General features: G+C 40.0%; 1 protein-coding gene across 2 annotated transcripts; it reads right to left on the bottom strand.

Moving 5' to 3' along the window:
- Nucleotides 1-735: 735 nt before the first annotated feature.
- stx3b (syntaxin 3b) lies at nt 736-14397 on the bottom strand. Of its 2 annotated transcripts, XM_068714883.1 has the most exons (11): nt 13993-14395; nt 8184-8258; nt 7969-8068; nt 7475-7549; nt 7221-7291; nt 6666-6774; nt 6510-6583; nt 6027-6161; nt 5104-5214; nt 3341-3460; nt 736-2970 (listed from the first exon to the last, which is right to left on the bottom strand). In XM_068714883.1, exons 1-10 carry the CDS (start codon nt 14020-14022, stop codon nt 3377-3379), a joined length of 864 nt encoding a protein of 287 aa, XP_068570984.1. In that variant the 5' UTR covers nt 14023-14395; the 3' UTR covers nt 736-2970; nt 3341-3376. The 2 variants fall into 2 exon arrangements, with proteins under 2 accessions (XP_068570984.1, XP_068570985.1); XM_068714884.1 differs by lacking the exon at nt 5104-5214 and having other exon boundaries at nt 13993-14397.
- Between the last annotated feature and the right edge of the window lie 1448 nt (nt 14398-15845).

Raw genomic sequence — 15845 nt, 5'->3', positions numbered from 1 at the left:
GGAAATGTTCTTTTTCTTGACACACTCTTCCATAGAAACACTACACAAAGACAAAAAAGGACCTTATTTAACATTCAGTGTGAAAGAAGTGAATTCATAGTGTTAAAGGCTGATGCAGGTGTTTTACCTGTGTAAAACCTTCTATGAGAAGAAGCTGTAGAGATAGGAGAATACAACGATTCCAATGATGGCACAGCACAATGTAATCATCATCTTTTTCTGTTGATTCAATACAAATAAAAAACAGTCAGACAGCATCTAACACAATACAATTATTCACACAGATGGACAAACAGATTTGAGGAGGTGATTGATCAAAAGGAGAATAAAGGGTCACAGAGATCAGGGTGTGTGTGTGTGTGTGTGTGTGTGTGTGTGTGTGTGTGTGTGTGTGTGTGTGTGTGTGTGTGTAAAGAGATAGGAAAGGTGAAAAACTTACCTCCGCTTTGAAACTTGTGCACGAGGCTTTAAAAACTGTACTTTGCAACACATTGGTTAACATGCTGTGTCAACAACCTGCTGACAACAGCTACAACCATCCCATAAAAAACACACACACACACACACACACACACACACACACACACACACACACACACACACACACACACACACACACTGCTCTTCCATAACATGCAGTCATCAGAAAATGGAACAATTCAGTTACCCTTTTACCTTCGGTCACTCACAAAAGGGACAGGCACGAGGTCGCAAGTAAACACTATAGTCAACCAAGTCATTAAAAAACATAAAATCTTTAATTTTCAATAAAATCTCAATTTTATACAGTGTACAACTGCTTCAGTTTCTCCTCCTTCCCTAGGTGGTGTGTGAAGAAAAAGGCTTGAATAGAAGCGTTAGGGTTGAACAGTCGACGGATGAAGAACAGTGTGCGGTCAAAGGACCAAGCTGGGGAGGGCTCTCACTTTCAAGAGCTCCCTGCTCAACCAGAATTAAAAGGAACCATTCATGCTCTGGTCTAACAGAAACAAAGGCTTCCCTCAGTGAGGGCGGCCCTCATAATTTACTGGACGTTTTAAAGACACTACAAAACTCCTACATGTGGGAAATACCCGTCTCTACATGATGGGAAGTAATGTCTCTGATACAGTCTTTGTACACACAGCTGGCGTCACCTTTAACTGCTTTAACTGCCAAATTAAAGCCTCTAGGTGACAACATGTGCACTGTGGTTCAATAAACTCTGTTTGACACAAAAAAAAGAGCTACTGAAATAATGGTGACCAAACAGAATTTAAGCCATTTTATTAGGCACACCAAAACTAATTCAGCCCAATAGAACACCCCTGCAATCAATCATTTTTGTATTTGGTTTGGTGTATTTTCATAGATTTATATCACACAACATATCAGACTTTGTTAAGGATAGATAAAATCAATAAAGTTATGCACTTTAAACATTGCGCTAAGTGCAGTTCTTGTTGAAACTGCTTTAGATATGCGTTGATTCATCTTGTCTTTTTGGAGGCTGTACTTGGCGGTGCTGTTGAATTGTGCTCTCTTACACTGAGACGTTTGCAGGCAGTAGGTCCATAACGTTTAACCAACAGACCTCTGCAGCTCTTTAAACAAAAAGTGAACATTATAACCTTCACAACAACAGGATTTATTGCAGGGCTGCTGTATTAGTGCATCAGTTTCAGATAGCTGTACTCAATAAACTGGCAACTGAGGTATCCATGTACAGCAGGAATATAATGAGATGTAAAATATGCCAGGAAATGCATATCGCACTAGTAAAGAGCCACCAGTCAGGAAGACCTTACTGTAGGTCAGTTAAAATGTTAAAATCATACTGTATGTGCAACTTACTTAGCAACGTATCATAAATATATTACTATTACTTACTTATTGAACTATTCTGGCACTGAGATTGAAATAGCTAGTGTTACTACCAGTCTCTCGTTTAGCATTAAGACATTATGTTTTTACAGCGTTTTAACAATGGAGCAAAGATACAAAACAAATACTCAGACATTTCTCCAAGATGTTGCTGTATTTAGACAAGCCCTAAAGCAATGGATGCTTGTTTGCTTCTTTCTTTGCTCATCTAAGCTCCACCTGTGTTTGAAATGTGTTTCCATGAGGTCCTCCTTCATATTTAAAATCAGAACCACTGGGCTCTACAAACTGAAGAATCATAAGTGAGCACACCGATCCTCTTCAAGTTAAAAGAACTGAGACCTATTCAGGGCTGGATATCAACGACACACAAAATACTAATTCATTAAGATCATCTGAGCTCAATCTCAGAAATAAAGACATATTTTGAAATGTGAAAGTGCTAAAACTCCCCTAAACCAACAAAATCCAAATACAGTGAATATACAGTAGCTAGCTTTTCAATCACAGAATGTGTCAAGGCTCATAAAAAGGCAAGAATTAGGGTGAGGGAGGGGATGTGCTTCTACAAGGCTTCACAAGGGTCCCACTTACTGGACATTAAAATCTATTTCACTCAACACTTCCAGGCTGATTCTTTGGCAATCGAATATTAGACAATGAAATGTTAAGTGATACTGGAGTGATGTTATGATCAGTTATTTCTCAATTCTCTCTTCCCCTCCGTGCATTGTCAGCTTCAGTCTTATTTCCTCATTTGCAGCAGAGCATCCTCAAACCTGTCCAAGCTACCTGAGGGACTCAAACACACCCTAACAGACCAGGAAGGACGGTTCTGATTGGATAACAAGTTTTCATAATATCCCAAGTCTCGAAGGTCTTCTTTTTTTATCCAGAGATCAAATGTAACACTTGTTCTTCAAGGTTTGTTTTGTTGTGCAAGTGGAGCCATCAGTATTAGTTTATTTCTTTGGCGGGCCAGCTGACGGAGGGGATGATTAATAACTGATGATAAAAACAGCAGTCCTGTGATCGTGTCTGGGGGAGGATGACGGTGAAAAAGATGAGAACATCCACAGCACAGACTACCACAAGTATGATCATCTTCTACAGAGAGGGAGAAAGAGAGAGACAAAGGGGAGAGTCATGACGTGGAACATGAGAACATTGGGACATTTAAGAGAAAAACACAGCTGAAAATATAACTCACTTCTAGTTACTGCTTTGTTTGTTCAGCAGTAACTAGAGACAAGTGCTGCAGAATAGGAGGAAAACACACCCAAGAGCTTAAAATACACACAAACACACCTCCAGTTAGCCCTGTGGATAGAAAGAAAACACACACACACACACACACACACACACACACACACAGAGAGCACCAGAGGAAAAGAGCATGCAAATCCTTTTTCAAAGCACGGTTCATACCCACACCCATTGTGGCACGACAGAGCGTATTTGCTCCAGAGTTACTCACCCTCAGCGCTCCTCTTATTCAAACAGCTCATCAGCTTTACTTCAATCCAACAGACAACCCGATTATGAGCGCTAGTAAGCCCAGCAAGACCACCACAACCACCACTATTATCACCATTTTCTGTTGGGAACAACCAAGTACATACAGTACCATCAGGACAATTCTCAGTGGGAAACAACAATAAGTACGTTATTCATTTGTGCAACAATAATGAAATCTCCTTGTGGCTTGGTAACCACACAAACCCAGTGCATAAATCTTGCTAAAGTCTGAAGAACCAGTTTAGTCTTGGTGCAGCAGTGTTGACTTTATGTTAACTCGTCATTATAAGTTATTTTCACAGACATGCTTTAACAGCCTGAAGCTAACGAGCAATATCCTCAAACACAATTGTAAAGAAAGACAAACGTTACGGTTAAAGCTGAAGAGAAAGAACAGAGAGAGAGAGAGAGAAGAGTGTAGAAGCTGTTGGTGTGTGTGTGTGTGTGTGTGTGTGTGTGTGTGTGTGTGTGTGTGTGTGTGTGTGTGTGTGTGTGTGTGTGTGTGAGCAGGTGGGAGGGGGTGGTCTTGGTTTTGTTTTTTGGTGCTGGGCTGGTGGTGGAGGCTCAGAAACAGAGCAGGTAGGAGGGTTATGGGTCATCACAGGTAAGGATCAGGGTCTTGATGGTGGGGACGGTCTTCATTCTGGCAGGTTTCCCAAAAGCATCTTTGTATTAAAAGAAAACTGAGTGGGGCTTTTTAGATCGAAAACAGCTCTTCTTTTGAAGGGGCTGCATTGGTGGATAGGTGGTTTTTGGTATCAGCAACACTATAAAATGTGACAGCCAGGATGGCCAGTCAGAGGAATGAGTTTGAAGGTATTACAGATGCTACAAACCTGCACAGCAGAACAGAGTTTTACAACTCTTTAACACAATTTATCATAAAAATAATAATTGTGTCTTTCAATGTGATGATCACAAGGTAAACAGTAGAAATAAAGTGAAATGTTAGAAATTTGCAAAGGTGCAAAAATCATTCAGGGGGCTGTTATTTTTATGCCAATTGGGATAGTGCAGTCTAAGCAATAAACGTGAACTACTGCTCTGTAGGTAAGCAGGCTTCACATTGGCTGAAGGTCAACAGAATAACATGGATTAAATTACTTAATCGTATTCAAACACACGGTCAGGGTTGCAACTCAAATTGTTCTGTGTTTGTAAATCTAGTCCATTTCATTTTTCCTATCTCTCTCCTCTTTGCACTGCTTTGAACAGCATTGATCTCAGGGTAATCGCTGTTCTATTGTAAACGATAAAATCAAACTATTTTTATTGCTTTTGGGAAACCCGACCACTCCTCCCGACTGTGGTCACTCACACGGCGAGCCTCCTGCTGAAACTTTGCAGCTTTCTTAGTGTCTGCTACGGCCCGCTCCACAAAGCCCACCGACTGGTCCATGTTGCTCTCAATCCTCTCAATCATTCCACCCTAACATGGGGCACGGCGTCAGAGGCGACGGAAAGCAACGGGAAAAAAGATAAATAAAACAGCGAGAGAGAGAGAGAGAGGGCGAGAGAGAGAGAACAAAAAGCAAAGCACATACGTATAATGCACCCTACAGTTGAGTGTGTGATTGGCGATGTGTCTGCAGGGCGAGGGAGTGTGATCTGTGTGCACACTGTGTGGTTTAAATGTGTCAAACTGTGTCGAGATAATAGTCAGAAAAACAACAGGAAGAGGTCACCAGCAGACTGGAGCAGCTGGTTGCTGCATTACATTACCTTGCGTGCTTTGGTCTGATGCCTTATAGCTTTTTTGGTCTGTTCCTTAGCCACTGTTATATGGTCCACTGACTTGGATACATTCTGCTCTATGTTGTCAACTATGTCTCCCTGAAAAACACAGGACAATCAGTAAGATACAGAGCAACACGCCACAAGCAGAAGAACAGTTAGGAACATTGGTTTGAATGCACAAAGTAGTACAACTGACCAGTATTTTGAAATTTATTGTCAAAACCTCTACTGTTAAAAAAGTGACATCTTCAATAATGACTCCATGAGGAGCTGTGTTTTGGATGTCAGGAGGAAGCATTCATATTCATGTTAATGCTGAAATTTACCTCTTCAAGCTAAAAGCTGGAAATATAAAAAATGGTTAAGAAGACAAAGAGTATCGTTGGGAAATCACACAACACAGACAGCAGGAGTGTGGCCCTTACCTCAAACAAGCCTTTCCCTCAGAAAGCATGGTTCAAGCAGTAAGAAATATGTGGTTAGACTTATGTACGCATAAACAGGGAGCGGCTGATCAACAACATGCGTTTGCATTAATTCTAGTGCGACGCCTGCGCTCATATCTGCGATGATGCTTTACTCGTACATCTTACTAAATGCATTCGTGTTGGTTCCATCGATGTTGGGGGATGAGATGGTGGTGGCAGTGAGAATAAAAAAGTGTAAAAGAGGTGTAACAAAAGGCATGGAGCTGGAAAAGAGGAAACAGGTGCAGAATGAAAGTCAGACTCCAGCGGAGACCGGAAGAGAGGTGAACGGGGAGAAAAGGAGTTGAATACAGTCAGGATCAAACACAAAAGCCACAGGGGAAAAAGTAAAGAATGGATGAATAAATGAATGAAAAAAAGTTCCTGAAGCAATTGGCTGGGTGGACAAAATGATGGGCAGACGGACGTGGAGGAGCGTACCTGGCTCTCCACCAGCATGGCGATGTCTACAAACATATCGTGCAGCTCCTTGATGCTACTTTCCAGACGGACAATGTCTTTGTGTCTGGCTTCAATCTCACTCAGAGCTTGTTTAGAGATCCCAGCGTCCACGATCTGTGGAGAGGAGAGGTTTATTGCTACCACCAGTTGAAATGCATCGTGGTAGTCTGATGAGTAGAGACACACTGGTGCTCAGTTTCTCAGCTGTTCCAAGCAGCTCAAAAAAAAAAAGCTTAGTCTTTGCCTATTGGCAAACTGACTTTGAGTCCGACGGGACAAATCACAAGCACAGCTAATCTTTAACCAGATGACACGAGGCACTTTGAGTTTTACTGAGCTCAACCACATTATGATCACTGTCGAGGCTGATGAATGCACGCCCACACACACACACACACACACACACACACACACACACACACACACACACACACACACACACACACACACACACACACTTACCCCTGCAGTAAACACAGCAGCATTGCCACTCTCCAACATCTCTTCCAGTTCATCATCTGTTGTCGCTTTTCCAGCTGAAGAGGAAAAACAAGAAAAAAAAGGTTTATGACAAAGAAGATTGTGAGACCATCGCACGATTTTATGGCCGTCACTCACTGATCTCTAGTTGTCTCTGAATACGTCCTTTACTCCTCTCCCTGAAGTCCACCTGAGCTTCATTGTACTTTGTCATTACCTCCACAAACTTCCTGGACAGGACTGCATGCTGGGAGACGACAGGGAACAAATGAATTAGTAATCTTGATGGAGGTGCTGTGACAATTTGTGTCAAATCAGGCATAAACTTCAGAGCCGACACAAATGTATAACATACATGTTTTAATGTCAAAGACAAACAAACTTTTACTCATATAAAAAAAATATATTAATAATAAAAATAATAATACTCATAAGACTAATAATAATAAAATCATACAAATACTACTACTACTACTACTACTACTACTACTAATAATAATAATAATAATAATAATAATAATAATAATAATAATAAATACAATGTTTAAAATTTGCTGTCGTAGCTCTGTTTTTAGATTTTGTAAATTTTTCCAAATTGCTTTTTCTTCTCTTCCCCTTTTCTTTCATGCCCATAAGCCTGTCAAGTTTGAATTTGAGAAGAAATAGAGGAAACTTCAGTCGGACATCATTTACCTGTGATTTACGTATCCGCATGTCAGCCGACACCCTCTCCTGCTCCTCTGACTCCAGATTCCTCTCGATGGCTGGGAAGCAATTCAAACTAGTGATTTATGATTCAGCTTTAAAATCAACTTCACACCACATCATTGTTTAGTTCCTCCGCAACATTTCACATTAAAGCAATTCCCTTTGTTGTACAGACTGACAAGCTGTGTGTGTGTGTGTGTGTGTGTGTGTGTGTGTGTGTGTGTGGCAGCCAGACTCACTCTTGAGTTTGTTTCTTGCATTGTTAGCCATCTTCTTTATGTCATTGGTGATTGCCTCCAAGTCATCCTGTGTTTCTAGAAAGAAAGAAAAAGACATGTGTCAATAATCAGCTTGAAACACACTTATTACAAATACTAATACACTGATAAAGCTCTCAAATAAAGTTTACATTTAAATGATGCTTGTGAAAGATTGTCAGTCTTTCATAATGCTATAATGCGATTTTCTGAAATGTTCAGACCAGTGAAGCAAAAATAATCGCAATATTATTTAAATGTTGCTTTAACTCGGTACAACAATACGTAGCTTAGTTCCTCTTAACAAAAGTCTGATTTGATTCAATTTGGGAGACAAACAATTGAATGCAGCTTTTAAATGGGGTTAGGCTTGGATAAGGGAATATCCTCACCGTAAGGGAGAAGGGTGGGGTGAACACTTTAGCAGAGAAGAGAGGGAAAAGGAGCCGGTACAGGAAGAAAAGCTAGCGTCTTACTCTGATCTGATGTGGGCGCAGACAGGATGACGGAGAAAAGCTTTTTGACTTCAGCCACATTCTCATCAATTTTATCAATACTGTTCCTGATGTCCTCAATCTGAAACAAACACGCAGACAAACAGTCAATCAGAAATGCATGCAAATGAAAAGAAATGAGGACATTAACCCGTGCACGCCCTCATAAATACAAGTGAATCAGTAAAAACACTGACCTGACAGAAGAATTCGTCCATGAAGGCTGCGTTGTCCACAGCAATCTCCACCTCGTCATCATCTTGATCACACGTCTGACAGAATGAAAGCAAAGTAAAGTCTGTTAAATCTTATTAAAACATGACGTACGTCTCGTTCAAAATCACCTTGTGTTTCTTTTTTGTGTTTCTTTTTTTATGTTGTTTTAATGCCCTTCTAGGTTTTATGTACAAACAAACAATGAGTTTCAGTAGAGATACAAAAACGACACTTTTTCCAATACGTTAGTTTGAGGGACATAAACATGCTTTCAACTTAAACTTTTAAATATAGCAGAGACTAGACAGCAGAGACTAGAGAGATAACTTAGTTGTAAAACCAGAGCCTGCCATTGTCTTCACAGTTAAATTGTTTTTAAATTTGACATACAAGGTGTGTTCTGCAACATATTTCATGTCTGCTAAATGCAAACTTAAGGCAATAGTTCAACATGTAGGGGAGTTGCGCTCTTTTGCTTTACTGTCAAGAGTTAGATGAGAAGATCGACACCGCTCTGATGTCTGTCGGGTAAATATGTTAGCAGCCGGTTAGCTTAGCTTAGCACAAAGACTGGAAGCAGGGGGAAACAGCTAGCCTAGCTTCTTTTCAAAATCTGCCTGCCATCACCTCAGGAAGCCAATGCGGCCAAGAAATAGTAAATAAAAGTAAATAAAACTACTAATCTGACCAAGCATTCAATTCCAACTCCTAATACTTTCACATAACTCACATAACCACGATTAATTTAAGTTTTTATAGACCAATACACATAGACTGAGTTCTTTTTGGTTATTTTCATGTCCAGAAATGTATTTCTTCTCAGGGTAGAAAGTCCCTGAACGGTATTTTGGGCCGAGAACAAACTCTCACTAATGAAACTGCTTCCTGGTTAGCAGCTCAGCGTGACACACTCAGAAATATTAGTCTGATCCTAATCAGCCTACAACCAATAACTTATAGAAGAAAGTTTCCCTCTGCTGAAGTCATAAATAGTCACAAGGCACAGTCAGTAAACACAGGGCAGTGGCTGCTGGTGAATATTTACACGGGGTAGGATTAGGGCCAGGCTCCAGGAACCTTTTTTTAACCGACTATAAGAAAGCACAGCAAAGGCTCAGTGTAAACAGACATCATAGGGCCAGGCTGTGACGGAGTTAGAAGACTGAAACAATGACAATAAGCTCTCTTTGTTCCCTCCCTTTTAGTTACTTCTACTTTTGACGAACAAATGTGTTCTCACTGTGTTCTCATATTCTGTTTTGGAACGGGTGACGAGGAGTCTCCAGTCTGGAACACTTGACTTCCCTGGAGAAAGTCAGACTGGATCAAAGTCAAGGCACAGAAACTGCTCTCTCATATTAGCTGACTGTGAACAAGCAATCTGAATAGATATAACCTCATTCACACTGCCCTGGAATACAACTATAATCATTCTTTAACTTCCCAAAGAACACTGTTCCTGGGCTTTTCTTATTGGGTTGGTCAAATAAAACAAGTGATTTTATCACATCACTTAGGGCTGTAGGATACATAATGGGTCGCCTTATTTCTTTTTTTATTCGCATTATATAAACAAAATTATTAACCAGGAAAATAATAGAGCAGATTAATCAATGATGAAAATAAGTGGCAGCCGTTCTGTCTGTCTTTAACCTTCTACCCCTCGTCTAAAATTTGAATTGCAAATGCAGCTATTTGGTTCAGGCTGCTGTAACTAACAACAGTTGTGAAGTAACATAGAGTTCCCTGGACACACACACACTGCTTGTTTTTATAACTCTCTGTGAGTTATTCAGTGAACATACAGCTGTATCCCTCTGGCCTCTACATTAGGCTCCCTCACACTGCACTTCTGCAACAGAGAGATAAGAACGAGCACGACTTCCTTCCAGTGTCTCTTATTCAGCAGAAATAAGGGCAAAGGGACGGCCGCGTGCATCAAACGCTTTAACAAACCAAACGGCCACACACACACACACACACACACACACACACACACACACACGCACAGACACACACACGCTTATAACCACAGTTTGATACGGTTTTGAAAAAGCAGTGTAAGATTATCTAATGTTTAAAAGACATGTGCATTGTGGAAATACATTCACATTACCCAGTAATTTACAGCATTTTATGCAATATTGTCTAATGCTAATGGAAATAACAAACATCCTTAAATCATTTATTTAAAAAAATAAATAAATATATTGTGAACAAACTAGGTTGAAGGCCACGTCTGTGCTACGGTGCCAAACTGTTGACTGACAGAGTGAACCAAGAAGCAACAAATTAGATTTTCTCTCTTTTTTCCCCAAAAATGCTATAATCTCATGCCTCATGCTGTTACATGAGGATTGTGTAATCATCAAAAAAACAAACAGGAAAAAGAGAGCACATGCTGAGCTTGGGTGCACGAGTGATTGATACGTTAGCTCGGACGCTGGCTTGTTCCTTTTATTCAAATATCCTAATTACGCTTGTTCTGCATACAAAGCCCCATATGTCATGTTGCGTAACGCAGGACTAGACAGAGGTTTTACACCGAGGCAGACATAGCGATCCTCTGCCTCTCAAACACAACAAACTCACCAGCTCTCGGAGCGCACGGCTTCATTGGAGCCAACATTATAGGACTGTGTTGTACTAGTCGATGTGCAACAGTGTAACGACTGATCAAACCCTATGGACACACACTACTATGGCACAAATACAGGTGGAGCATATATATATATATATATATATATATATATATATATATATATATATATATATATATATACACACAAGCATTGTAACTACATTTAAAAAAGCCTGAAGTGACCTGATGAATTATCATCATTCACAAAACTACAAGCACACTATTCAGCAAGTCGGACTCCAATCGTCGACATGTTGAATGCCCAGCCCCCGCCCTCGCTATCTGTCCTGTGACTCCGTCATCTTACAGAAACTGGGAGGTAATTTACCGTCAGACTTTGTCTCTGAGGATCATAAATGACGGTTATGAACGATGAGAGTGTACAAAAGGCTCAACTGAGCTGTCGTATATAAAAGAAGAATAATGTGAACACTTGTAGAGCTGCCATAATTAGTGAATTAATCAATTAGTCGATTCAATAGAACAATAATCGGCAGCTATCTTGATAGTTTATCAATCATTTCAGTAATTTTTTTCAAACAAAAAAGGCCAAAATTCCAAGAGTTTGAGTGAGTCATTTCTGAGGATTTGCTTCGTTGTGATAATTTAAGATAACTCAGGATTTTTGGGGAGTTAGTCAGAACAAACAAGGAAGGCTTTAGTAAATTGTGCTGGTGATCATCTCCACCAAGAGAATCATGTGATCGCCTGCAAGTGTGTGTGTGTCTGTGAGTGAGTGAGTGAGTGAGTGAGTGAGTGAGTGAGTGAGTGAGTGAGTGAGTGTGCACCTCTGTGTCTGTCCACGGTTAATCTAGCATTCTGCTGCAGCAAACTGCATAATATTTTGGGTGGCCGGTTATGGCTGCATGCTAAAAGTCCTCTTATGGTTTCATTAATTCTCTTAATTCTGAGTACATCGCCGTCACTCAGCTGTGATTGTATGACATGTCTTGACGACTTTGAGCCAATTGCCTGCACACATTACCGCATGTTTTTGAGTTTGAATGAAGTGTGTTTAACAACGCCTTACAGCTCATTACTGTCTTGACAAGAGGTTAGCCGATCATGGGTTGCATTTCAGATTCAACAACACAATACAGCTTTGGAGGTTGCAGACACGCCTGGCGGGGATCTGCTCTCTGCTGAGTGCACCTTTTAGTTTTCCATTGTTTTTGGGACATTTTATAGACCAACCTATAAATTGAGTTGAATTTTGTTTAGTTGAAGCCCAATTCACTAGATTTTCCCACAGGATGATTTAGAAAATGAGCCACTAACCAAAACGGCAGCAGGATAGGGACCTGGGGTCAGATCTACAGCAGCATGGTGCCAGAAGGCAAAATACTCCATCAGGACTTGTGTTAATGCAGCGCTAAAATCTGACATGGGATTTAAAACCTCCATGTGCCACAGAAGAAGCCATGTTAGCTTTCCCAATTCATTGTGCCGATAGCTGAGCAGGCGGGGAAGCAAGGTAACAACGGTGGTCACGGTAAGACAGTGTGAGGAAACTCATTTGAAAATACCATGAGGGGGACGGAACAGAGAGCCTGAAATACAGAACACGGCTATCAAGTTAATGTCAGCTTACAATGAAACTACATGGTCAAACATGGCTCCTTCATCAACTTATGCTATTGGTATTTCTTTAAATGCAAGAAACTGTATTCAAAGCTTTCTAACAGCATATAATACGAGCAATCACATGTGACCATAACCCCAGCTGAACCCACAACTCAGCGTTTCTTGTTGCTCCTCTTTACCAAGTCTATCAGGTGACACACACACACACACACACACACACACACACAGAAGATTACTGCCAACAAGTTACACATTAGATAGAAAACTCAAGGAGGGTAATGAAGGCGGTGGGCAATGACTTTGGATAAAAAATAATGACAAAGAAAGAGATGAGTTAAAATTGAAGAAAGCCACTAGGACAAGAGAACATAGTGTTATAGTTGTTTTACAGATGTTTAAATGTAAAAACAGTAGTCCTGTACTGACTAGTCCACTTCACTTACTATCTGTACTTCCTTTGCCTGAAAAGAAGCCAGCTGTGTGAGATTACAGACTCCTGGGGGGGTGGGGGCAAATATTTGGCCAGCAGTGTCAGGTAGCTATGGCAACATATCCCAACTTGGGTTACAATTAGATCAAGCCCCCCCCCCCCCCCCAGCAGCTAGTGTAGCCACTGTCACCAACTCAATTCTGAATAGGGAAAATATGAATATAATGGATGTTTGCTGCTGTGTAAAAGGTGTCACTTAGCTGTGATGGCTGAACACAAAAAGGTATAGAGGACTCTCTGGTTAGCAGCAAATGCAACTAGGACTGCAAAGTTTTCACTATGGATTAATCCATATATTGTTTACTGTAATCATTCATTATTCACTGACTGAAAACTTGAGAAAATACTTTTGAAAATGTCAGAGGTGACATCCAAAGATGTTCAATTAACATTCATATAAAAACAGAGACATAAAACACATTTGTAACCAGAATATTTTGACAATTTTGCATCATATATCACTTCAACATTCTTAGTCATTAACAAAATTAATAATTGACTAATCTGTTCATCTTTAACGGCATCTTCCGTGACAATAAATGATTAATCCGTTGTTACTGCTAATTGCTGTGGGAAGTACCATTTGTAACTACATACACAGACCTACATCCAATTTTAGGAATTAACAGCACCCATTTAAGAACTCACCACTTGTAAAACGATATCTGCTGATACAATTCAACTAATAGCCTTCTAATTACACTATTAATTATACTACATAACAACACATCTCTGACACGTAATTGTCACATCGCAAAACATGGCTGCTGCATGTCACGAAACGTAAATGTATTTATGAATGAATCACTTTCACCCATCATTTCAAATCATTTTCCAACCTGCAGTGTTACTATATGAGTTATGTCATCACACGGTACATTACTAGTTTAAATGAGTATGTGTCAGCTATAAATTCAATTCAGAATAGTACAAAATGAAATGTTTTAACTAATATTCACCTGTCATTTCTTCCTATAATAAACGTTTTGCAGATGGCTACTCAAGTGAACAGAGAGAAAATACTGGATGAAATAAAAAGACTATGTAAAATAGACATTTCCTGGACATTACTTACCGCTTTAAGTTGCTCCAATCGGTCCTTCATGTTCCACACGGTTACTTTAACACCTTTAAACCAAAGAGATGACCACAATATTGTGTAAAATGCCTCAAAAACGAGTCCCAATCTCAGGATTCCTCAACCAGCTGGCAAACTAGTTGTCCGACAGAAACCCACCGCCAGTAAGAAAAACAATTAAACTCCCCAAAAGTCTTTGACAGAGGTGTGTGAACAAACGATTTTTTTTTTCAGAAAACCGGAGTCTTTCCGTCGTTTTCCCATACAATATGGCTGCTGGGTTTAAAACCAGTGTTTTTTTCTTAAATCTCCTCGCCCAGGGGATTAAAACAACAGTTGTGTAGAGCCGTATAATCTGTCTCTCCGCTGGCCAGCAGTAATCATTCTAAAACGCACTTTTCTGGCTCACGCATGCGCAGACAGATCCATATCCTCCGACATGAAGCCACGCCCGGAGCCACCTGCACAAGTGATGCATTCAAGTGTTGTAGGAACGATAAACCCTTTAACTTCTTCACTGCTCAAAGTCAAGTTGAACATTGACCCGCCCAGAGAAAACGGATAAAATAGGCCATTTAATTTGGTATGTTGACATGCTGTCAATTAATCCACTGGCCCTGATGTGAATTTTGCATTTCATAAATGACTTTTGGGTGCACATTAATGCAATATATCTCTTTGTTACTTTTCAAAAACTGTTTTCATTTACAGAAGACAATAACAGCCAAAAAAAAACAGTACAGCCACAGGGGTATGCTAAATTAAAGTTCAAATTAAACCATATTGATGTGAAATATTGAAAGTATTCTTAGTTTTAAGGTGCCACACCGTTGAACAACAAAATGATGAAAGCAGGTTGAAAACAATCTCACCACAAGGTTCACTCTAACTGTTCTGGAGCTTTTTATTATCTCACTATATCTACCAGCAGTAGGATCAAGGTGAGCTGATAATGAAAGTTTGAATAAAATTCATTTAGATTTAAAAATGGGAAATTTACACAGAATGAACATTCTGTTTGTAGCAGTTTCATATTCCACCTTAAGACCCCAATTCGTATTAATAAAAAGGCTCAAGTAGGCATTACGATCAGGTAGAAATCTCGTATTTCCGTTTTTAATAACGTAACTTGAATGCAGAGCCCAAGGTTATCATACCAACATTTTTTATGTCAATAGTTGAGTTTGTAACGCAGTGTTGTCAAAACATCAGCAAACTAATATATTCCATCTGTAATATAAACTACACCGCTTTAAACTCCCTGTCTTCATTAAGTTGAGCAAACTCATGATGCCAACAGGTCAGCTAAGAGAGAAATTTGATCTATTAAATACGTAAATGCCTGTTTATAGAAAACCCCAAAGAACGTTTTATCTTGGTCTGAATGTGAAGGCCGCTGGGTATACCTTAACATATTAAAACTAGTGGCTGAGTGGAAACAATGGCTGTGAGAGTGGTTGTTGACGTTTCTTCCAGTTAACACAAATAATGGGTTAAAAATAATGCAGGTCTAATGAGGAATAATGACTGCAGGATGTAAGAAGTATCATTCGGACCCTGATCCGTGTAGTAACAGCCGGATGGAGGGCATACGTCACGATGAACGTGCAGAGTAAATCTATTACGCAATCCTGTTGAGTTGGTCCACTGTCCTCTGAATGGAAGAACGTGCCTGACACCTGGTGGCCACCAGTGTGCTAAGCAGCTTACTTAAAATCTCATACGATTCGACCTTTGTAAATCTCTCCATATGTTGATATATTAAAGCTCCATCATTGTGCCCTCTAAGACCAACCCCACCCCTCTTCTCCAGCAAAGTACAGCAACACAGACTACAAATGGCAGCTTAG

This window comes from Cebidichthys violaceus, unplaced genomic scaffold (genome assembly GCF_023349555.1).
Source record: "Cebidichthys violaceus isolate CVI_PGR_0920_01 unplaced genomic scaffold, fCebVio1.0.p SCAF_2, whole genome shotgun sequence".
Taxonomy (NCBI): Eukaryota; Metazoa; Chordata; class Actinopteri; order Perciformes; family Stichaeidae; genus Cebidichthys; species Cebidichthys violaceus.
The sequence above is the reverse complement of the archived record's forward strand: the minus strand, read 5'-3'. Positions and strand labels throughout refer to the sequence as shown.